Below are 24,625 nucleotides of genomic sequence, written 5' to 3'. Positions count from 1 at the left end.
AGCTCAAACTTAACTCTAATTCATTCATAGATCTGCACTGAGAGCACTCACAAACAGCAAATTAGATCACAAAGAGGAAGAAAATGTCTTCCAGTCTGATGGGAAATAAGTAGCTGCATCTGTAGAATTAACTTTTGAGTGTTTCCCCCCAGAAATGGAGGATCTTCCATCAACCCTGCTTCAATTCCATTAAAGCAAAATTACTCTTATTGTCTCCTTATTCATATACCAGTTATAGTGCAGCCTCTAGGAGATGACAGAGTGCAAACAGAAATTAAGTATGGACAGCTTTTGCAAAATGACAGTTGTAAATGATTTCTGACAGGATCATCAACGGGTACTCAGAGCAGTTTTCCAAACATCAGATATGCTTTTAACAAAAATGTAACATTCTCTACCCTCAAAGAGTAAGTGCCACCTACTGGGTAGTCCTAACCTAGTTTTTTTTTTTTTTTTTTGGGGGGGGTGTCATCAGCCAGTATTGGTACCTTTTTGACAAAACAGTTATATATCCAGAAATTTCTGCACAGGTGAAGCAGCCATCATTCCCAGGAGATAAAATACTTTGTCATCCATGCCTGGAGTAGCCAGGAGGGTTAGTCTGGAGGATATGGAACTCTAAACAGGGGTGAGCAGAGGGAAAATGCTGTGGAATTCTGTAAAGAATGAAACGAAATCCAGGAGTAAGCTTTAATCAGCTCTATGTACACAGATTTCTTAGAAGCCATGGAAGCTATAAAGCAATTAGAGTTGAGAAAGTTCCCCACTCTGCATCAAAGCCACTTCAGTGAAAGCATTCATGTAAAAGCTCATACTTTCCAGACTTCATACCCTTAATCCATAATGCTTTCATTCCCATCAAAGCCTCTAGGGAAAGCTTGATTCAGCACATTTCGACATATTCTAACATGAGCTTGAAGGAACAGGGAGAATGTGTTTTCTGTTCCAGGGCATGGTTTCTTCCAGGGTGTTTCAGTTTATAGCTGCCATTTAGCAAGGTACTTTCGCTAGCTGATCTTCAGTGTAGTTTGCTGTATTGACTTCTACCCAAACATTAAAACTTTTAAAAAATCAGTAACTCATTTTTGTTCTTTCAGCTCCTTTGAAGATTATGAAACAGAAGAGCCTCCCTCTCCCTCTGAAATTGGAAACAAAGGCAATAAAATAGTGACCTCAAGCCTTTCAGAGAAATGTGGAAAGCTTCAGTCAGTGGATGAAGAATAGTTGCCAGTGGCTACATGAAAGGGAGATACGTATTTCAAAAAAAATGTTTTTGTGAAGAGATGCTCTAGTTTGCATATTGCATTTTAAAAGCTTTGATTTCTGCAAGTGTGTATCTGCACTAGGAACTTGTTAAAGTTTTTGAGCAATAGCTCTGGATACACATACCCAATTTGGGAGACTCCTCCAGTTTGCCTCAAACCTCCTACAGAGCTTTTCCTCAGAAGCAAATGATATATACATCACCTTCCAACGTCTGTGAATCAGCACTCTTCACCCTGAATGTACCAAGGATCTCTTGGGGACAGTGCCAAGCACGGCTCTGCACAAAAGCAGAAGTTGCCTCTGTTGTCCAGTATCGCTGAGGCCCATCAGGGCTCCTATGGAGCCCAGAAGAAACCTTCACTTGCAGAAAACTTGAGTCAAGAAATTCTGGAACTTGAAAAAGCAGTCAGGGCCTCCAGAACTGAATTAGCCCTGGTAATAAAAGCACTGCCAAAACATCTCAGAGACTTCTTTTAATTGTATGTGTACTGACTGGAGTTCAAAGATCTTGAACTTAATGTAATTTCACAATGACCTGCCAAACTGCTAGTCACTTTACATCCTCAGGTATTATAACCACTGGGCCTTCCAACCTTGCTAGCAAGCTCTAAACCCTCCCCCCATCCTGACTGTGGATCCTATATAAAACCTGAAGAAAAACTTAACTGAGGACAAGTACAGAATATGACTCCTAATTGGGAGGGAAAAAAGTTTCCTTTTAACTCATCTAACATTTGTAGCGAATTATTGAGTGATTTATTAATCTAAAAATTAGTGTCCCATCTGTACTTCATATCAGAAAGCCTACTTGAAGGCTTAAATAATTATATATGAAAATTCTTACTAGACATATTCATCACTGAATATTAGACTAGGCTAACAGTAAAGGCCTCTATCTCAACATTATTCCTTCATGTTGAAAAATAACTTATTCAAAATACTGCATCCACTTCAGTATTTATCACAAAAATGGGAGAAAACAGAGATGCTACCCATAAAAGAAAGCAACTTCATGTTTACTAGAGAGCAGACATGGTTATTGCAGAATACTGTACTTTTCAGCAAACCACAAGGCTAGTCAAATCTCACAATATTGTTGAAGACAAAGTGTAATAAACTATTAAAAAGGATGAAAATGTCTGCTAGTATAAAAGAAACCTCCCAGAAACTTTTTAATATCCACCTCTGTATAAAGTCATTGAAGTTTTTCCCTGGATTTTTTAACCACAAGTCCTAAATGTCAGAATAGCTCCCTTTCCACCCCACATTGGATCCCTTGCTGGTGTGAAGGCCAAACTTTTGAAATAATCAAACATTGGCAAAAAATGGAGAAAAGGAGAATCTAGGAAATACACCATCAACTCGTACAGTTATTAACAGATTTAGCAATCCTTTTGTCAGTATCCTCCCAGTTTTCTGTTGTTTTACCTTCATGATCAGAACTGACGTTCAATTTAACCATTATAGAAAAAACTTCGTTTCTAATAGCTCACAAAGAAACAAAACCTTAAAAGTGACTAAATTTTTAGGAAATACTACATGCAATAATCTAAACACATTGGAAATTAGGATTAAAAGTATTTTTGTAGTACATAAAATTTGCCATCTACCCCATTCAGCCTTTACAAGGAAACAAATTTTTTTCAGATAAAAAATACTCAAATGGGAAATGTTTTTAGAAGTCGGATATGGTTTATAGGTTTTAGCTGTAATGGTCTAAACTATTTCTAAGGTTCAGCAAAAATTCAGTTTTTCAACACACATTTTTTTTTAAACTACATGGCTGTACTTTACCTTGTTTCTCCTTACTGAAGTCATCTTGCTTTCATTTTGGTCAATATTTGGTTTCAAAAGCCTGTAATTATTATAAAAGTATAGCTACCAGTATCATTCCACTTAAGCGCTTTTAATTTAGGTCATCCAAAGTAACACATTTTCAGAAACAAGAATGTGTTTCATTGTATTCCCCTCTTAGTATTAAATATAAGAAATGTGAATTCTGAGGAACTAAAATAGGATATATTTGACTTTCTGGTAAAGATCATGCAGAACATAATCATTATTGCCCAACTAGAAATCTCAAGTTGTTACAATATCCAAGATTCCTTGATAAAAGTTAAATTGAAGGTATGACCTTAAAGCTAGTCAATGAGATATAAGTTTCAGAGCTTAACATTAACTGTCAAGGTAATCGAACTAATGAAATTATGTGTATTTTCCCTGCATCTTATCTATGTCATTGTGTACTGTTCAAAGTGTTTCTAAAACTCTAGGCTGATCAAATGAGAGAAGTCATTTGCTCAACTTTGGAAATGTTACGGTGTGTTTGGGTGGAGAAGCCTGCATGATTTAACTTTTGTTTTTCCCTTTTTGCAAAACTAAATAAAGTTGTCAAATACACACTTTTGGTTTTAATGACACTTGCAACTCATTTTTATGTTTGAAAACAGTAGCATTATAAACAAGCTTGAGTTTCAAAGAAAGTAACTCTTTGAACCTCTGGGAAAACTTTATAAAGAAAGATACGGAAAGATAACACCTCATACTAAGAAGTCATTTCCTCTGGGGATGGGAATTTGGGTTTGGGAATGAGAAGTTCACAAGATCAAAGGAGAATTTAGCCTTATATATTGTTTAAAGAATGTGTAATTGTTATTTGGATACCTAAATTTTTTTTAACAAAGAGGGAGGAAAAATACCATCCACACTTTAGATTCCAATTCCAAACTGTGAACTTACTATTTTCTAAAACATTTTATATTTTTTGCCTATAATACACGGAAAATTTTATTTCTCATCTGTTATGAAACTTTTACTTTGCTTTAGTCACCATCAAGTTGTTTTAAGAACTACTAAAACAGTGAAGAAATTCTGTATCCTAGAACTGTACTGCCTCTCTGTTTAGAAGTGTAGACCTATGGAAACTAATCAAAAAGATTAGTTCTACAACTGTCAGCTGTAAAACTTCTGTTGCCTAAGGTGAAAGATCATTGGATCACTTATGGTAATTACAAGGAATCAAAAAAAACAAATGAAGATGAGTCATATTAAATGCTGTTATTGTTTTGGTGCTTTTAAATCCTGTTGAAGTAAATCCAATTACTTCAGTAATAATTTCTCAATTATCCATTGTTAGCCATTGGTGAGCATTCCTAAAAATAATTCACCATATAAAGAAAAACAACATAAAAATCAAGGCACAGTAATTAATTACTCTTCCCCAAACGTATATAATACAGGCCATTCAAAGCATGCTATCCCAAACTCCTCAGTATTCTACAACATAGAATTAGAAAACTAACATTTATTGATAGATTTAAGGTGTAATACAGGTTTCCAAAAGTGTGGCAGTGAGAATACCAGCATAAAAAAGAGAAACTTGTGCTAAAAACAACCTGAATTCATCATTGGCAATATTACATAACAATCAAGGCCCTCACATACTAATGATTTTCACTTTGTCTATATTGCCAACCTCCCATGCATCAAAAAACACGAAACTAAGATTATCAAACTTGGGAAGCAATAAAGTACTCAAGGAATTTTAAGATCATAATATTAGGAAAGTTTGGGAGATTTGCAAAATATATTCTAATCATCCATGTGTACAATCTCGTTATTTCTAGTCATTTTTGCAGTGATCATTAGTGAATAAAGAACAGATTTACAAGTTTATATAGCAGGGCATCTGCGTCCAACGTAAAACTGTTACAAACTTTAGGCAAATACATGTTTCATAAGACACTGCTAACACTCAGAGGAATTAAATAAAATTCCAAAACTTGGAAAGCAAATAAAGACAAGACAACTAAGAAGCATTTTCCACCATTTACTCTTGTTATCAAAAATAGTTCAACTCTTCTTGCAAAACAAAAACAAAATAGTACATACTGGACACATACATCACATTTTTCTTCCTATGGCTTTAGCCCACCCCCACCCCACCAAAAGAGACAAAAAAAAAAAAAAAAGCCCAACAACAACAAAAACAACTCTACCTGACCACATTCACAGAAAATGACACCAGGATACACTACAAAACAGAAGGAGGTGTCATCTGCTCTGTGTCCAAAGGTTTCTTCTCCATGTCTTATACTAGGTGAGTAACCATCATTGAACATGCTGTGTGCCAAATCAAAACATAACTTCAGCATATGTCAGATCTCAGAAAAGATGGTGAACGTAGTAGAAACTGAAAATTTTCCAGCAGTATTTTTCTTTAAATAAGCACTGTCAAAGCAGCAACTCTTCTTTTAAATCATAAGGTCATTGCTTTACAACCTAGTCAGTCCTTGTTTTATTTGGGCTGTGTGTGCTCTTTCAAGCAACTGACTAGATTTCCCTTCAAAAGAATGTTTGTGACTCACTTATCTCCCCCATAAAAATTACAGGGAAGACAAGGATTTAAACTGAAACATAGTTTGTGCTTTACATGCAAAAGAGTATTCTAAAGAAAATCCAACTAGCTTCAAACCTACCTAAATGCACAGGCTTCATAAAAAGGCATTTTTATTAGGCCTCTATAATGAAGTCTCCACAACGAATAGCACCCTATTAAAAAAAAAAAAAAAAAGGAAAAAGCATCTCCAAACTAAAGTCTGTGGCAAACTATTAGAGGAAACAAAAAATCACTTTGACGTGGCCAGTGGCAACAGGTATAATGCATAAATCTGAGTAAGTTTTGGAGCATTATTCCAAAATTATTTTAAGTAAATCCCAATTTCTAAATAAAACATTTGTATAATTTTTTAAAATTCTGTCACATAGTATAGTCTAAATTCAATTACCTTCAGAATAAAACTACTCTTCTCCACTTCATTTATCTAATCAGAACATTGCTCAAAGTGAAGGAAAGATTTAGAGTTTTCCCCCTAGAAATGAGTCAGACTTAACTAAAAATGGGATTCAACTCAGAAGAGTTTTGTGGCATGAACAGCTAAACATCCACAGTCTGACAGAATTTCAGTTTGTTCACTTTTAAAAGAGATTTTTTTTTCAACATTCTAAAGAGGGGCAAATTTTCTTTCATAATACTGCTGATTTAAAAACTGCTACATACACCAGTAGCCAATTTTCATGATCAGAAATGGTATTATGTCAGTACAAAGGTTGAGCTGGACACATCAGCTTTTCAACAGGAGAAACATCAATGGCATCTCAAGGTAGCACTGAGTCTCCTGAACAAACTAATGGCTACTTTTCCACAAAATATGAGCACAATCCTTATGGACTGACTAGATACCACTTCCTTACATTTAATCATAAACTTTGATTATGCACAAAGCATGACCATAAACAATGAGGTTAATGTTATTTTCCTTGCCAAAGTTCATTTTGTATAAATCAGTTGCATCAGCATTTGTTCTCAAACTATGAGGTTCTGTAAGAACTAAGGACATATAGTTGTAAGGTTACTCCTCCATTATCTGCAAACTATTTCCCCGACACTAACACATATAACTTAGCAATGAAAACACTTGATACAAGTGATCTATATGCAGGAGCTCCGGCAAGTTAAACCAACAAAACCATAGCTGCCGTAAAACTGTAGCTATTTTCCTACCAGAGGTAGGTTTAAAGACCCACTGATTTAACAGTCGAATCTCATGTCTATAGCTTCATCCAAACTTTTATCATCATGTGTACTGGCAGCTAAAAACGTCGTTACTGGGGACCCTGTGACATTAATTACACTGGTGCTGGTACTAGCGTTGCGCACAGCAATGCTAGTCACATTAATGCCCAAAGTGAGCCTGGTCTGCTCCAAAGCCTTTTCTGGCACAGCAAATGCCTCCAGCTTCTTCTCCCCATTGGCCATATAGGAGTTTTGGCAGCCACGACATATACAATCTAAGCAGGCTTTGCGGTTAGAGTAGCAAGGGCAGCGTTGGCCGCGGCATGTAAGAACACTTGGATTTTGAGTAGCACGCCCACATTTACACCCTTTCTTTTCCTGGGGCTTTTTATACACAGTCTTGGTAGGACTTCCTGGCATAAAATGATGACTGGGAATCTTTTCCTTTACTGTTTTGTCTTTTTTAAGAATACCTGGCTTGGTTTTAGAGTGAGATTTCTTGGATCCATGTTCATGACTCTTTTTCATGCTTTTAGTAGATAAAAGCACAGTTTTGCTGATTTTGGGTGTTGTGCCTCCATTGGGAACAGTTGCTATAGGCTGAAGAGAAATTTTGCTCTCCCGTTTCACTGTCACAGGAGCAGATGCCCCCAATGTTGGGCCTCGGATAATGGTAGAAATTGGAAGTGGTTGAACTTTCTCACTGTCGCTTTCTGACCTGGATCGTTTTCTATTCAGTTTTGCTACCTTCGGAGTTGCTGCTGTACACGATAACCCATGAAGTGCAGGACTGGTGGACATAAAAACATTATGGCTAAGAGACTGGGAAGAAAGCTGCAGAAACGGTCCATTGGATACAGTGGCTTCCAAGTTGGGCTGCAAATTAGGGCAACAAACTTCTGTGTTTGAAACAGTTTCTAAGCTGCGGAGTACTTCCTCAACACTCAATAACAGAGAGTCCCCAGGTTTTATATCTTCACTGAAACTGCAAATATCAATGCCTGTGGAACATAAGTCAGAGGCTACCGTGTCACAGACAGGTGGCAAACTGTCAGACAGATCTTCAGTTTTTATGTCAACAGTGTTACATACATCAATCGTATTTGAATGTTCAGGTGAAGGAATATTTATACCAAATCTATCTATTGAAAGCCCATTGTAAGTAGGCAAACCATTGATAACAGAACTGCCAATAGCAATGCTGAGGGTGCTTTCAGATATTGGAGATAAACTAGCTTGAGGATCAGCTGTGGGTTCTGAGGTTGAAGGTAAGGGGGAATGTGTCAAACACAAAGTAAAGGATGAATCTGAGGGTTTTTCCGTCTCCTCACCAAACAAGGATCCATCATTAAGCAAAGCCAAAATATCAGAAGAACAGTCGACTGCTTCTATTATATCCCGTGCCAATGCAGTCTGTGTTATATATTCACATAGTTTTTTGTAGCAGTTCACTAGGATGCTTAACTGCTTGTTTTCCTCAAACTGCTCATAGTCTTTGCACCAGCTACATGAAGGTTTCATCATCATTTTCTTGCCTTTACAACTTTTGCAGACATAGTGTTGGCAGGTTGAGTTGGTGGGTGCAATAGGATCTTGTAGCAAATGTCCTAAGAGGGAAAAAGGAGGAAAGCAAAGATTTTAGTAAAATAAATTTATAATTTTATATACTGAAGTTGAGATTATAAGTAATCTATTAAAATTAAGATGGATTAAACTCACCAGACCAGATAACAAAACAGGATACAAAAAAATGTATCTTACAGGAAACAGAAAAATACTCAATAGCTCACTTCATTTCCATGCTATATTCCCCATTTCTTTATCTCAAACGATCTTCCTCTGTCTGTTTCTCCCCCAAAATGGTATATTCTGGCTCACTTTCTTACTCTCTTCTCCAAAGGCTATAAAGAGGTGGAGATCAGTCACTAAAAGTACAAACCAGGCTTATAACCCTTGGGACCTCGACCTACTACAACAATTGTCTAGACACTGGGAAAAAGATAAGAGCAAGAGTTAATTCTTATTCTTATTCTTACTCATTTCTCTTCCTTAAACTCAATGTTTTGTTTCATTCAACAGATTCAGTTAGGTAACGACAAGCCAACTGTTTCCTGGAAATCTTTTGAGGCCTTGTGGGTAGATAAATAAAGCCCCCCAAAAAAGGTTAGCCCTTGCCTCATCAGAAATTGTTTGAGGGTGTTCGTTAATCATCAGTACAAAAGTATCTTCACGAAAAAAGTATAACTGCAAGCCATGGTACTGTATATACTAGTCATAAACTAGAAAAGAGATGACCAAAATATAGTTATGATGAAAAAAGAACTATATTCATTTATTTAAAAAAAGGAAATACTACTAAATCCTTTTACAGAAGATCAAAATACAGTAACAACAAAAAGAACTACATTTAAATGTAGCTTAAAAAAATAAAAGAATTTAATATTGGGCTCAAAATTTTCTGTCAGAATAGAAAATGACCATGGTCAAGTATCCAAGTACAGCAATATAATATAAAAGTGAAAGGGAGGGGGGGTGAAAGTGATTACTCAACTCAATATAACTCCTAAATTATAAATGACCTATACAAAATGAGTCAGAAAGGGGGAAACAACTAGATCCAGTCCCTATCTCTACCCTTAGTCCCCAAAGAAACAACTGTTCACTGGTTTCCAATTCAGGACAAATAATAATTAACTCAAAGCAGCATTTGTTTTCTCATAAACATTACATAGTTTAAGACTGAGACAAAAGGTACTTCTGGTTATAGATGGTGAAATCAGCAAACCCTCTCCCTTAAAAGCAACTATAAACCTGAAAATTTTTGACAAAGAGTCATTTTCACAACCAAAGACATAAAACCATCTGAGAAGCATTTATGTGTGAAACCTGCTGAATCTCAGGTGAGGGCAGTGGGGATCTGTGGGGTTCTGCTCTGGGGCTCCCCAACCACCCAGCTCCATTGGTGTTTACCCTGTGAGAACAGGAAGCTGCTAAGATGGAAGAGGATTCATTCAGGACACAAATACTAAAAGTAGATCACAGATATAAATCTATGCTGAAAGTCAGAAGCAGAAGAAATGGAGGGAAAAAAACTGTGACTTTGGGTTGGGGCAGTGTCAGACGTGTCATCAAATGCACAAAAAGAAAAAAACTGTCAACTGTGAACAGTTGACTACATATTCAAAAAATAAAAATACTTGTGTTTCAGAAGTCACCATTAAGAAAACAAGAAGATAATCCACAAAATGATGAGAAAAAAATATTTGCAAACCATACATCTGATAAAGAGCTTATAACATTTTAAAAACTTCATATAAATCAATAAAAAGACAATTCAATTTAAAAATCAAACAAAATTTGAATAAACATCTCACTAAATAAAACATGAATATTTAATAAGCATATAAAAATATGCCAAATATATTATATAGACATACTGCTATACACCTACTAGTATGGATAAACTCAAAATGACAGATAATATCAAGAGCTGACCAAAATGTAGAGAAACAGAACCCTTCTTTATCACTGGTAAGAATATAAAATGATAAATCACACTCGGAAACAGTCTGGTAGTTTCTTTAAGTTAAACATACACTTACCATACAAAGCAGCAATTCTACTCCTAGGAGCCTACTCAAAAACAGATGACATACATCCATATAAAGAGATGTTTGTGAATAGGATTGAACCCAGGTCTCCCGCACTGCAGGCAGATTCTTTACCAGCTAAGTCACAAGCAAAGCCCAAGAATACTGGAGTGGGTAACCTATCCCTTCTCCAGGGGATCTTCCCGACCCAGGAATCAAACTGGGGTCTCCTGCATCACAGGCACATTTTTTACCAACTGAGCTATCAGGAAAGCCCATTATTCATAATAGACAAAAACAATCCAAATGTCCATCAACTAGAGAATAAACAAAATGTGATATATTCATACCAAAGAATAATGCTTAGCATTTATGACAACTATTGGTACATGCCACATCATGATGAACTTCAGAAACATTATGTTAAGTGAAAGAAGGCAGATGCAAAAGCATACATTGTTGTATTATCCCATTTATATAATGGCTTCCCTGATGACCCAAAGGGCTTCCCTGATGGCTCAGAGGGTAAAGAATCTGCCTGCAATGCAGGAGACACAAGAGATGCTGCTTCAATCCCTGGGTCAGGAAGATTCCCCTGGAGAAGGAAATGGTAACCCACTCCAGTATTCTTGCCTGGAAAACCCCACAGACAGAGGAGCCTGGCAGGTTACAGTCCAAAGGGTTGCAAAGAGTCAGACATGACTGAGCGACTAAGCACAACAATTATATAAAATGTCTAGAAATGACAGAAAAGCAGAAATAGTGGTTGCCCAGGTCTAGGGGCATGAGCAGGGGATAATTTTAAGTAGGCTCAATGGAACTTTTGAGGTGATTAAAATGTTCTAACATCATTTCGTGGTGATGGCTCCAACAACACTTAAAAAAATAAATAAAAACATCTTAAGGCAAGGCCTCTGTAGTTACCGAGTCCAACCTGCTTTCCATCCAATGCAGGAATCCTTTAAGGTACCCTTGACTTAATCTAAGGAAGAGTACAGAAAATACGAAGAGAGAGAGATGTGTACACACTTAAAAGGATAAAGCGTAAAGCTAAAAAATAAAATATGTTACCCTCTTGAGATGGGGAGACTGAAAAAAGAGAAATGACCTGGGATAGCACTAGTCCACGGGGGAGCCTGGTGGGCTGCTGTCTATGGGGTCGCACAGGGTTGGACACGACTGAAGCGACTTAGCAGCAGCAGCATTCTGGGTTTAAATTGTTTTATAACTTTTAACTTGCAAATCATGTAAATATTTTACATAATTATATACATTTAAAGGAAACGCCTACAAATCAAAAGCAAAACAAGTAACTGTAATTTATCAAATTGATGGTATAACCATTTCAGTTAACTATTTCAAATATTAAACTTTTAAACAGAAAATTGACTCTAGTCCTTATATCCTTGTTTTGTTTTCAGAAATTATATTTGTTGCTGGTAGTGTTGATAGTTACCATAAAGTGATAGTGTCTAATTGTGAGATAAAGTAAATGCTGACATTCTTGAAAATCCTGATTTTTTTAGTAAGAAGAAGGAAAATGTCATAAGATATGAAAGTTAAAATTAAAAATTTGGTAGTCCTGAATTTCAATTGGATTTATCAATATGAACTTAAGTTTTTATCTGAGACATACATATTTCCTAGCACTATACACTTTTCCATGAAAAGGCATGGAAACAGGAACCAACCACAGCAGCAATGAACTCAGTTAATAATGCTAAAAAACAATTTCCTGTTCAAAGGGATCAGGGCAAATGGTGGATTCTAAATCTGTGACATAACTTAGAAGAGGTAAATTCTGATTATCTTATGCTAGGAATTTCACAAGAAAACTATCAAAGATCAGGATAATGTTTAAAAAGACTCAGGAGCAAACCTGAAGAGACTTCCAGTGACCAAAGATGAGAAAATCTGAGCATGCATAAATGCAATGGAATATAAAAGCACACCTAAAAAAGTTCAAATCTCTAAAGTTCATTTTTTTAAAAAGGGAGAAAATCAGCTTCAGGATGCTAGTGAACCTGCTCATTAAGTTTGGAAACTGGTAAATAAAGAGGAAGAGCTTTCCCAGCGGCTCCGCAGTACAAGAATTCGCCTGCAATACAGGAGACTCAGGTTCGATCCCTGAGTTGGGAAGATCCCCTAGAGAAGGGGACTAAACAACAGCAACAACAAAGAGCAAGAAGCAAGTGTTTATTCTGACTTACCTATATATGAGCTAAACCACTAAATAACCAAATCACAGATGAGAAGTTTCACTTTATAGGAATAATATAACTAATGAAGAATGACATAATTTGAGTATCATTTTAAGGGCTCCCCTGGTGTGCCAGAGTTAAAGAATCCACCTGCTAATGCAGGAGATGCAGGTTCAATCCCTGGGTTGGAATGATCCCCTGGAGAAGGAAATGGCAACCCACTTCAGTATTCCTGCCTAAAAAATCCCATTGACAGAGAAGCCCGCAGGTTACAGTCTATGAGGTCACAAGAGTCGGACACAACTTAGCAACTCAACAATGATTTGCAGATTATACAAGCTAAGTGAAAATTAAGGATTATCTCTTGCCCTCATTCCATCACTGATTTTCTTTTCACCAGTCATGTTAATCATGAGCTACCCAGCACCTTTAAAGGACTTATCCCCTAAACATTTGTGTTCTTTGATGAGGTTTTAGACTATGCCTAATCCTGAGAACTGAAAACAGGCTAGAAAACACAAAAACTATCATTTATAAATTCATAATTCTACCACCACTGAGTTCTTAAGAACTTCCGCCATGTAGACACATATTACCTATTGGATTGCCCAACCCTTCCTCAACTAAGATATTTGAAATTTTAATCTACAATTGAAGATGCCTATCGGCAAACCTGTTTCATGCACTCAGTTAAGTATCCTAATACTCAGAAGCTTCCCAGAGGGTTCTCTTTACCCTTCACGAGGAAGGCAGCTCCAATGATACAAGGAAGGAAGAAAAAGTTCAAGGGCTTCCTAGAACCAAATGTTAACCATATACTTACTATATGTCCCTAAGGAAACTCCTCCCTACAAAATTAAGAAATATCAAAGAACACTTTTTAAATGGTAAAAATACATCTTGCCCTATAAAGTAAAATGGAGGGGCAATTTGCATCAAGAGGAAGTGTGTCACTTACTGGTAGACCATACCATAAAAACTGGGAAGTATTTGGGAAGAGGTTTAACTTGCTTAGCTTACATCCAGTTTCAAACTCATGCACAAAAAGACTTGCTCAAAAATACACATCTTCAGACCTTAAAAATTGATAGTTCATGACAAAAGGTTTTCTCACTGCACTGACCTGAATTCTTAATCAGCAATATATCATAGGAATTACCTTCCTTTACATAATGCAAGTTGTCCTGTAACTAAATGAATTTGATATAATGTGCCTTAAGACTAAATGATGCTATATTGACCCTAAAAATAATAAAGATTAAATTTCATTTTTACTCCTGACGGTAATGAAAGTAACTAATTCCTTTTTTACTCTCCCTCTCCTTAACTTTTCCCATCCCCAAGTAAGATACTTGTAATTTGAAACTTAAGATTTAGTTTTAGATTACCATAATAGTCCTTCTGGGAATTTCTGAGAATACATAACTGTTGGCAAGTAATTTACTAAGATATTCAATACCAGAATTTTTTAATGCTTTTAAATTTGTGAAACTTTATTATAGTAGTTCCAAAGGCAGAGAGTAGTAAAATTAGCCTTCAAATACCTATCACACAGATTCAATAATTATCTAGATTATGCCACATTTGGCTCATCTACATCTTTTGATTTTTAAGTATTTCAAGGCAAATTCCAGCAAGTGTCATCTCTATATATCAGTATAAATCACTACAAAGTACATTTCCTTAAGTAATTCAGAATATTATCACACCTAACAAAATCAATTATTTAAATAAATGTAATAAAAAAATGTAAACCAAATTTAGGTTTAACTTAAGGGAAAACATTTTAAAAACCTAGAAGAGGGCTTTTAATTCTGGCATTAAAAAAAAATGTCAGAAGTTGTATTTTCTCAGTAAACATATTTATGGCTTTTGGGGTACTCATAAAATGTTCCTTTCATTAAACAGATTTAACATAGATCATTCAAATCACTACTTCTGCAATATTAATATACCAAAGCTAAGATCTGTTGCCATGCCCTAGCTCTACCAAGAACCACTGCCAGCATCAAAAATAACAAAGCAGCCTAAGTTTGAGAAAAAGGCCCACAGCACCAAAATAAATAGGCAAACTATACAACTAGGTCTCAAATCAGCTTGCCCCTTTCTCTGTACAAGGAATAGGCACAACTCCTTGGTATAAGCAAGCAAGGATATGGTCAGTCTTGGCAAACTCTTCTAAATTCATAAGTGATACCAAGTTTTAACAAAGCCAGTGGTAATTAATTCACTTCAGAATACCACTGGTAAAAGTGTACCATACTATAAAAGTTACTTTCCTTTTTGTTCCATACCAAAACATGTTCTGATAATGAATTTTTTTTTCTGGTAGCTCAGATGGTAAAGAATCTGCCTGCAATGTCGGGTTCAATCCCTGGGTCGGGAAGATCCTCTGGAAAGGGAACAGCAACCCACTCCAGTATTCTTGCCTGGAGAATTCTACAAACAGAGGAGCCTGGCAGGCTACAGTCCATGGGGTCACAAAGAGTTGGACACAACCGAACAACACACACACACACACAAATTAATAATTTTTTTCCATCCTTTCATTACATTATTATGTGACTCAACATTTACCTGAATATTTCTCATAAACATGAAAAACCGATAGATGTTAAATCCTTCAAAGTTGACAAATCTGTTACAAATCAAAAGAAGTTTTTAAAGTTCATCAGCGTTGGAAATCAAGTTCCTAGACATTCAAACTCTTGGGTGAGACGTTAGAGAGCGGAAAGTTTATCAGGCAAGGAAGGAAGGGGCAGAAGAACAAATTAGGCCGGGATCTATCACAGCAAAGGCCTCAGACCAACCCCACAGCTCTCAAGCTGAGATGGCTCTTCAAGGTTGTCCTGGCAAGAGAGCCAGGTCTTTAATGGACTAGTCGTTGGATGCAAGATACTCCAAGGAAGGGAATGTAAGTGTGGGTTAGTGTCTCTCTTCAGCCAGCAGCAATTCCCAGGGAGGTCTGACAACTCCAGTAACACTCCCAGTAACTAAGAAAATGAAATCCTTCAGTCCTAAAGTGGGGATTTGGGTAGTGTATACATGACAACCACTACAATTAGTCATTTTAGCTGTCCCAATCTAATGAATTTTGAGTTTAAAAAAAAAAAAAGTGTATGATTTCTGCCTTTAAAAATGACTAACTAGGGACGGGGGAGCCTGGTGGGCTGCCGTGTATGGGGTCGCACAGAGTCGGACACGACTAAAGCGACTTAGCAGCAGCAGCAGCCCGTTTCTTAAAGTTATAAAGTGACTAAATATCTAAGATCTAACTCCAAAATTTCATGATGCTAAGATTCTACAGCAAGATCTATAGTATATCAGAAGCTTTACATTTGAATACCACTGTTGAAAGGATAGGGATATTCGAGTTCTATTTTGTATAATGAAATTTTCTATAAAAGTTTCAAAATAAAACTCAATGAAAGCTTGCATATTTTCACTTGCCCCAATTTTTTCATGATTTCAAATTTACCAGCTTTACATATTTAAATATTCTCCCTCTCTCCCCACTGCCCATCCTACCCACACCCACTCCAAACAACATACTGCCTTAGTTGGACCCTCATCATTTCTCATCCTGAATACTGTAAGGGTTCTCTATAGCATATCTTCCTGACTTAACTTCACCTGCTTCCATCAGTCCATTTTCCATACTACCAGCAAGTGATGTTTCTAAAACATAAATCTGATGATCTTTCTTCTTTACAAAATACTTCACAAAGGAACAACTAAAAACACCTTCAAGTAACCTTTAAAACCCAAAGTCTTTGGAATGGCATATGGCCTTTCAGAATCTAGCCCCTACTCACCTAGCCCCAACAAACTGGGCATTTCAAAACAAGCAATGCTTGCTTACTCATTCCTCTGTGATTTGCTCTTCCTATAAAGACCTTCTTCATTCCTTGCATGGTAAACTGTTTACTCTTTAAGAAATGACTTGACTATGACCTCCAAGAGGAACCTTCCCTTAATTGCTGCCCCTCAGTTTGTTCAAAAAGGAGTTTGCACATCCTATTATAGCACTTATCACATTATACTGTCACCATTCACTGCTGCTGCTAAGTCACTTCAGTCGTGTCCGACTCTGTGCGACCCCAGAGACGGCAGCCCACCAGGCTCCGCCATCCCTGGGATTCTCCAAGCAAGAACACTGGAGTGGGTTGCCATTTCCCTCTCCAGTGCATGAAAGTGAAAAGTGAAAGCGAAGTTGCTCAGTCGTGTCTGACTCTTAGCGACCCCGTGGACTGCAGCCTACCAGGCTCCTCCGTCCATGGGATTTTCCAGGCAAGAGTACTGGAGTGGGTTGCCATTGCCTTCTCCACTTACTCAAGGCCAGAAACTTATTTATCTCTGTATCTTTAAGCCAGTGTTGGCACATAAGCCAGCACCTAATAAATGTTCAATGAATCATAAAAAGCACATTAGAGTTGGGAATGACCTTGGAAATCAACTTGTTCCACAGTCTCATTTTAACCAAGATGGACTTCCATACAATTACACAGCTAGTTACAAAGAGAAACAGAAGCTTAGTCTATTGATTCCCAATCTTAGTATTCTTTCTACTTAACAGGTAGCATCCATACATCTGCTATTAAGTCCACGGCATCCACCGAGACAATTTTTGTTTTCACTTATCAAAAAGAGTAATTACTGAAATTAGGCATAGCAGAATCAACAACCACAAGATATAAAACCTTTTGAGGGAATGAGGTACAAGACAGAACGGGTACTGGCAGTAAGGACAGTGAATGAGGCAGGAAGAGTGAAACAAAGGGGAGAATGGATGACCAATAATAGTTTCGTGAGGGTGAGGAAATCTTTACTGCATAGAAACTGGAGCTACAAGAGTCCTGCCTGGATTCTCTTATACACCAAGCTCTATTTTTAAAGTTAATCTTAAATGCTTTAAGTGAACATACATGATAATATAAAGCATTGTATTATCTCCTCTGTGAAGACAGCCCAACACAAAAACCCCAGACTACACATCAGTCTATGAATTTACAGCACGAGAAATCTTAACTAAAGACTATGTGTGTATATATTAAACGTTCTATGTACATGCTATGCTATGCTATGCTAAGTCACTTCAGTCATGTCTGACTCTGTGTGACCCCACAGACGACAGCCCACCAGGCTCCCCCGTCCCTGGGATTCTCCAGGCAAGAACACTGGAGTGGGTTGCCATTTCCCTCTCCAATGCATGAAAGTGAAAAGTGAAAGTGAAGTCGCTCAGTTGTGTCCGACTGTTCACAACCCCATGGACTGCAACCCACCAGGCTCCTCTGTCCATGGGATTTTCCAGGCAAGAGCACATAACACTAAGTATATAAAATAAGTAAATATGTACATATTAAACTCTTATGATTAGGATGAGCTGGTTTTTATAAGCAATGTCACTTTTGAACGTATTATAATTCATCTATAAAAGTAAAGCTAGTAGTAGCATTAAATTGATGCTAATGAACCCCAGTATATACAAACACCCTATTCTTCCTGTGGTGTGAGAATAACTATGCTGACTTTGAGTTATATCCATTCAGCCTAGATTCAATCTCCAACAGCAGTATCAAGGCACATATAAAGACTGGGAGAGTTCTCAGCCTTAGCATCATCCTGAGAAACCTCCACACGGTGCAAGTTAAGTGGAAGAAGAAGAAATGTGCAGGCTAAAGCGCAAAAGAAAGATGAGGCAGAGGCCAAGTGAACTTGTACACCCACAGAAGCCAAAAACAAGGGAAACAATGGGCCAAGGACACTCATATAAACTGTTGGACTGCATGCCTACAATCTAGAACGTGTCTCAATTTATCTGGAACACTATGGCCATTCTAATCGCCTAGACCACCTTTCAGAGACCCACCTTGCTCATAACAAAGCAGTCCCTTTGGGTCCTTTGCCCTGGACCTGAGATATTCTGGACTAGTTCTGTACTCAGTTGTGACTAAATGTAACTTGTATAAAATAAATCATCTCTTTTACTGTCTTAGCTGAAGAGGAAAAAAAAAAAAGACTGGGAAAATATACTTCTCCTACTGATGTCAATAACTTTTGCATAATCAATCAAAGGTCAATAATCTCTGCATAATTCAACCTACTGATCTAAGTATCCCCATTCTTCACCTCTTTCAAATGAAGAATTGTTTAGGCTATCTTCAATTAAAAAAACATTCCTCTTTCTTTAATCACTTAAGCAGTAACTTCTAAAGCCCAGCTCTGTGCCAAGCACTGTGCATTTAATAAAGAATACTTGGATCTTTCTACATCACTTAATTACAGCACCAAAATTACACCCCAAAATTAAGGACGTAAAGTATGTTTTGAAACAACATTAAGAGATCTCCTAGATACATAAACACATGGGAATAATAATCTGGATTCAACTAAGAACAAAAATTACAATACCATAAAAAGATCCTATGTATCACTTAGCAAATGGGCATAGATAAATTAATTTTTAGACAATTTAAACTGCTCTTTTTAAAACTTGTTACTAGTCTTATAACACCTGTGCCCAATATACCTTTTTCAAACATATGTTGAAGTCTAAACCTCTTACAAATCTTTTCATTAGGCAAAATTCATGAGTGCTACTATGAAGAATAATAAGCACAAATCAAAGAGAAATGAATGAGATTAGAGAACCCTCTTAAGACAGCTCCATTTTCCTCTTGGCAGAGCTTGCTTATCCAGGTCTGTTTTTCTTCTTTAAATTTTTGATTAAGCAGCACTTAAAACATGTTCCTTTAAAGTTTTGCATAAATTTTAGTAGTAAACTAAAAAGCAAATTTTAAAAAAAAGCAAATGCATGCCTCAAAAAGTCAACAAATCCAAACGAATTAAAATTTCAAGGAAATTATTAGTTGTTTAATTAAATATTCAAGCAGCTATGCCCCAAACCACCATTATAGCCCCTGATCATCTAGATTTCACAGACCTGTAAACTTTTCTTTAAAATATCTAGCACAAATATCCATAATTTCACAGTATGATAGAAAAGGTGCATTTTAAAATCAGGGAGTATGATGATAGATATGCATCAATCACTAAAAATGGTGACACAGATGTATTTTGACTGCTTGATCAAGTAATTATTTTAAAGTTCATTACATCACTTTAAATAAGCACTACTTCACTGACAGACCAGTGACAGCTAATTATGTACACCAGGGGAGTGGCGGTGGGAGGAGGGTGGTTTAAAAGAAGAAAAAAAGACACAAAGTCTGCGTTTCCAGTTTTGGAAAAAGGATTACAACTAGTCTGCTGCATAATAAAAAATGCAAATCAACTGTTAAATACTGCAATTTAAAAGTATGAATGTTACTCAAGCCAACCTGTTTACTGAACATCTGAATAATTAAACTTCAGAGCTTCTTTAACTTTTATGTCTTTAGTCAATGTAAAACTATGAAAAATATTTCCTGATACTCTTGGTGATGTCAGTAGTTGACACAAGGTAAGTAGGCTTCACCAGTCAACTACCATTATAAACTAAAAGACCAAACACCATAAATTATTAAATGGATGATATATAAACCACAGCATAGTCATAAACTCAAGTCCTACCTCATTTCATATTCTAGTAAGATGTTAAAAGAATGCCAGACACCATTTATCTTATAATTATGTAGAGGAGACTTTTATAGAGTGTTTTGTGGTTACAGAGCACTTTTGTAATATTCTGTTATTTTCATATTTTAGCAAAGCCATGATGATCTCTCATTAAATTACTAGCAGTAAGATAAAGCAGGCTAGTCAGGCACAATTGATTCATCGCTGAACAACCAAACATTAACTGAATAAATCAACATAAAGCTAGATCCAAATTTCCCAAACTGGTGTTTCATTATACCAGAATGCAGTAATAGGTTTGCTTTAATACCCTCCTGGAAAGGCATCCCAAAATCTACAGTAGTGTCTTAAAACTGAAAACTGTCAAGAAACTTGCTTGTTTAATATTGTTGTTTAGTCGCTTAGTTGTGTCCAATTCTTTATGACCCCATGGACTGTAGCCTGCCAAGCTCCTCTTGGAAATCCATGGGATTTCCCTGGCAAGAATACTGGAGTGGGTTGCCATTTCCTTCTCTAAGAAATGGATCTTCCCAACCCAGGAATCAAACCCACATCTTCTGCGTCTCCTGCATTGGCAGGTGGATTCTTTACCACTGAGCCACCAGGGAAGCCCTTGCTTAATTCCATATTACTTAAATTTATTGGCACATACATATTTTTTAAAGTACACCTATAAAACCTCACATAAGAAGAATTCAAAGACAGCAGTACTCTTATTCAGAGATTAGTATTAGAATTATGTAGATGGCCTTCTCCAGATTGACTCAAGACTGCCCAGGAATATGTATTTTGAATAAGCTTCCTAACAAATTCTGATCCACAACCAGGATTAAAGATACTTTACCTTTTTTGCCTTGATGCCATCTTTCAACCTGGACAATTTTCTAATCAGTTAAGAAATGTGATTAAATGGTTTCAAAGAAGAAAATTTTAAAATCAGAGTATTATCAAAAATTATACTATGAGTTAATTTTAATAAAACATACAAATTTTGACTTCCTATTAACAAGGACTACATCTTGCATTATTTAAATTATGTAATAAAATGCATTTTGGCAATGTATCTTTTTTATTTTTGGCCCATACCACACAACATGTGGGTTCTTAGTTCCCCAACCTGCACCCTGCAGTGGAAGCCCAATAGGAGCACAGCGTCCTAACCACTGGGCTGCCAGGGACATCCCCCCAATATCTATTTTTAAATGAGTTGTTTGCACAAATGTCAAAAACATAGGCTAAAATTTAACACATTATACAAGGACAAAACTGTAAATGTGACTTGGAATTTGGAATTCATCTTTCACTAGAAAAACTTTTAGTGTTCTGTTACTAAATGATGAAGTGTTTGGTATTTACAAACACTTCAAGTAGCACAGCAAGCGTAGTCTTTATTCTCTAAAAATAAAAGGCCAAATATATATATATCCTGGAGTAGGAAATGGCAATCCACTCCAGTATTCTCGCCTGGAGAATCCCATGGACAGAGGAGCCTGTCTTGATTGGCTACAGTCCATGGGGTTGCAAAGAGTCAGACACAACTGAAGCGACTGAGAATATATACACGTATATATCACTATTTTTTCTTGCTAATATTTCTTTTTGGATAATTACCTATACTCGGTTAATATACAGGATATTAACAGAACACAGACAATTTACAGACAGGGGCAATAATAATCATGAGCCAGATACTTAAAATCATCAGTGTTTTTGTGTTCCTTGTTACCTAGTATTTCAGTAGCAACTTAATTTTCTTAATGTTTCTTGTCCCTAACCAATGGACCATTGAGTAGATATACAAAGAACTAAAAAAACTAAAACAATATTACTAAGAATTAAAAAAACATTAACACATAACTAAGTAGTAGAATATCCAACATCTGCTGGATCATCGAAAAAGCAAGAGAGTTCCAGAAAAATATCTACTGCTGCTTTATTGACGATGCCAAAGCCTTTGATTGTGTGGAGCACAACAAACTCTGGAAAATTCTTAAAGCGATGGGAATACCAAACCACCTGACCTGCCTCTTGAGAAATCTGTATGCAGGTCAGGAAGCAAAAGTTAGAACTGGACATGGAACAGACTGGTTCCAAACAGGGGAAAAGAGTGCGTCAAAGCTGTATATTGTCATCCTACTTATTTAACTTATATGCAGAATACATCATGAGAAATGCTGGGCTGGATGAAGCACAAGCTGGAATCAAGATTGCTAGGAGAAATATCAATAACCTCAGATAGGCAGATGACACCACCCTTATGGCAGAAAGCGAAGAACTAAACAGCCTTTTGATGAAAGTGAAAGTGGAGAGTGAAAAAGTTGGCTTAAAACTCAACAGTCTGAAAACTAAGATCATGGCATCTGGTTCCATCCCTTCATGGCAAACAGATGGGGAAACAGTGGAAACAGTGACAGACTTTATTTTCTTGGGCTCCAAAATCACTGCAGATATTGACTGCAGCCATGAAATTAAAAGATGCTTGCTCCTGGGAAGAAAAGTAATGACCAACCTAGACAGCATATTAAAAAGCAGAGACATTACTTTGCCAACAAAGGTCCATCTGGTCAAAGCTATGGTTTTTCCAGTAGTCATGTACAGATGTGAGAGCTGGACTAAAAAGAAAGCTGAGCACCAAAGAATTGATGCTTTTGAACTGTGATGTTGGAGAAGACGCTTGAGAGTCCCTTGGACAGCAAGGAGATCCAACCAGTCCATCCTAAAGGAAATCAGTCCTGAATATTCATTGGAAGGACTGACGCTGAAGCTCAAACTCCAATACTTTGGCCACAGCATGTGAAGAACTGACTCACTGGAAAAGACTCTGATGCTGGGAAAGACTGAAGACAGGAGGAGGAGAAGGGGATAATAGAGGATGAGATGGCTGGATGGCATCACCAACTCAATGGACATGAGTTTGAGTCAACTCCAGGAGTTGGTGATGGACAGGGAGGCCTGGCGTGCTGCAGTTCATGGGGTCCCAGAGAGTCAGACATGACCAAGCAACTAAACTGAACTGAACTGAAGTAAGAGAACAATTTAAAACCCTCACAACAGAAGGATTTGGCAAAATTATTCACTAGTATGGCACATGATTTGGTCCAGTAGTCATTTGACATCTCAAACTGCCTCATTTTAAAGGAAGAAAAAAAGTTATTTTCCCTTTTCTTAAATAATGGAAACCTTTTACTACATGAGGTCTGCCCAGGTGGCTCAGTGGTAAAGAATCAGCCTGCCAATCAGGAGACCTAGGTTCGATCCCTGGGTTGGGAAGATATCCTGGAGAAGGGATTGGCTAGCCACTCCAGCATTTTGGCCTGGAGAATTCCATGGACTATACATAGTCCATGGGATTGCAAAGGGTCGGACACAACTGAGCAACTTTCACTTCACTTCACTTCACTAAATGAATACTGTGAAACACCTGCTTGAACCCAATTCATTGATTTGGGAAAGTTGTTTTTTAAGTCTATAGTGGTGAGCTCCAGTGATCTGTTCATAATGTTTTAAGGACTCAATGTTTTAAAAATCAAAACTTGAGATGAAAACATTGAAGGTATCTTTCAATGCTCCCTCCCACAGCTTTCAGGAATAAACCTAAGTTCTTTAGTTGTGTTAGCACTGTCCAGTAGAACTTTATTATTTTAAGGTTATTTTTTTTCCTTCTATTTCTTGGCCACCAACAATATGCAGCATCTTAGTTCCCCAACCAGAGACTGAACCTGTGCTCCTTGCAGTAGAAGTGCAGTGTCTTAACCACGGGACCACCAAAGAAGTCCCAGTAGAACTGTTTTATGCATAATGATGGAAATATTTTACATATGCAATAAGGTAGTTGTTACCTACATGTGGCTACCAAGCACCTAAGTAGCTAAGTGTAACTAAAGAACTGTATTTAATCTGATTCTGCTTCCAGACAAATTGGAATAATCAGACTTATTCTTTTAACTGAAACAGAAACTGGACAAAACAATGGTTTTCACATATATTGTCCAATGGGTTCCACAGATCCCTGGATGGAGTAACAAACAACTTAAGTTGTCCCAGCTTACTGTCTAGAAATAATGTTCAGGCCACAGCACAAGGAGAGAGAACCAAGACAAGGCCCAGGGGTCTCCCTGGGCTGAGAAGACAGAACTGGGTGCTAAGGCAGCTAGATGCCTCAGGGCAGAGAACACCAGAGATAAGAGCGCTGAACAGTGAAAGAATGCCGATTCATACATGGCCCTTTTCAAATCTTCAGCTGAGTAAAAAATTATTAGCACGTGTGTATGAGGAAATCACCCCAGGATGGAGAGAAACCTCCAGAAAGGAGCAAAAAGAACAATACCTGTAACTCTAAAGCAGCAGAACAATTCTTATTCCCACCACCTGGTGTGAGAAACCACATAATTCACGAGGCATCAGAGTAGTTAAAA

The 24,625-nt window shown here is 37.0% G+C and overlaps 2 protein-coding genes across 8 annotated transcripts in view; one reads left to right on the top strand and one right to left on the bottom strand.

Annotated features, from left to right (window-relative positions):
- PPP2R3A (protein phosphatase 2 regulatory subunit B''alpha) overlaps positions 1 to 4,286 on the top strand; it is a 224,869-nt gene extending 220,583 nt beyond the window's left edge. For 5 of the 7 annotated variants that reach the window (XM_055569615.1, XM_055569613.1, XM_055569612.1 and 2 more), the window contains one exon: positions 1,098 to 4,286. In XM_055569615.1, the coding sequence (XP_055425590.1) occupies positions 1,098 to 1,224 (127 nt within the window). In that variant the 3' untranslated portion in view covers positions 1,225 to 4,286. The remainder of the gene's footprint in view (positions 1 to 1,097) is intronic. The other 2 variants (XM_055569618.1, XM_055569617.1) reach the window with 1 other exon arrangement.
- Positions 4,287 to 4,538: 252 nt separating this feature from the next.
- MSL2 (MSL complex subunit 2) overlaps positions 4,539 to 24,625 on the bottom strand; it is a 32,028-nt gene continuing 11,941 nt past the window's right edge. The window contains exon 2 of the mRNA XM_055569619.1: positions 4,539 to 8,448. Within this exon, the coding sequence (XP_055425594.1) occupies positions 6,857 to 8,448 (1,592 nt within the window). The 3' untranslated portion in view covers positions 4,539 to 6,856. The remainder of the gene's footprint in view (positions 8,449 to 24,625) is intronic.

Source organism: Bubalus kerabau, chromosome 2 (assembly GCF_029407905.1).
Source record: "Bubalus kerabau isolate K-KA32 ecotype Philippines breed swamp buffalo chromosome 2, PCC_UOA_SB_1v2, whole genome shotgun sequence".
In the NCBI taxonomy this organism is placed as follows: Eukaryota; Metazoa; Chordata; class Mammalia; order Artiodactyla; family Bovidae; genus Bubalus; species Bubalus kerabau.
This window is presented reverse-complemented; position numbering and strand designations above follow the sequence as displayed.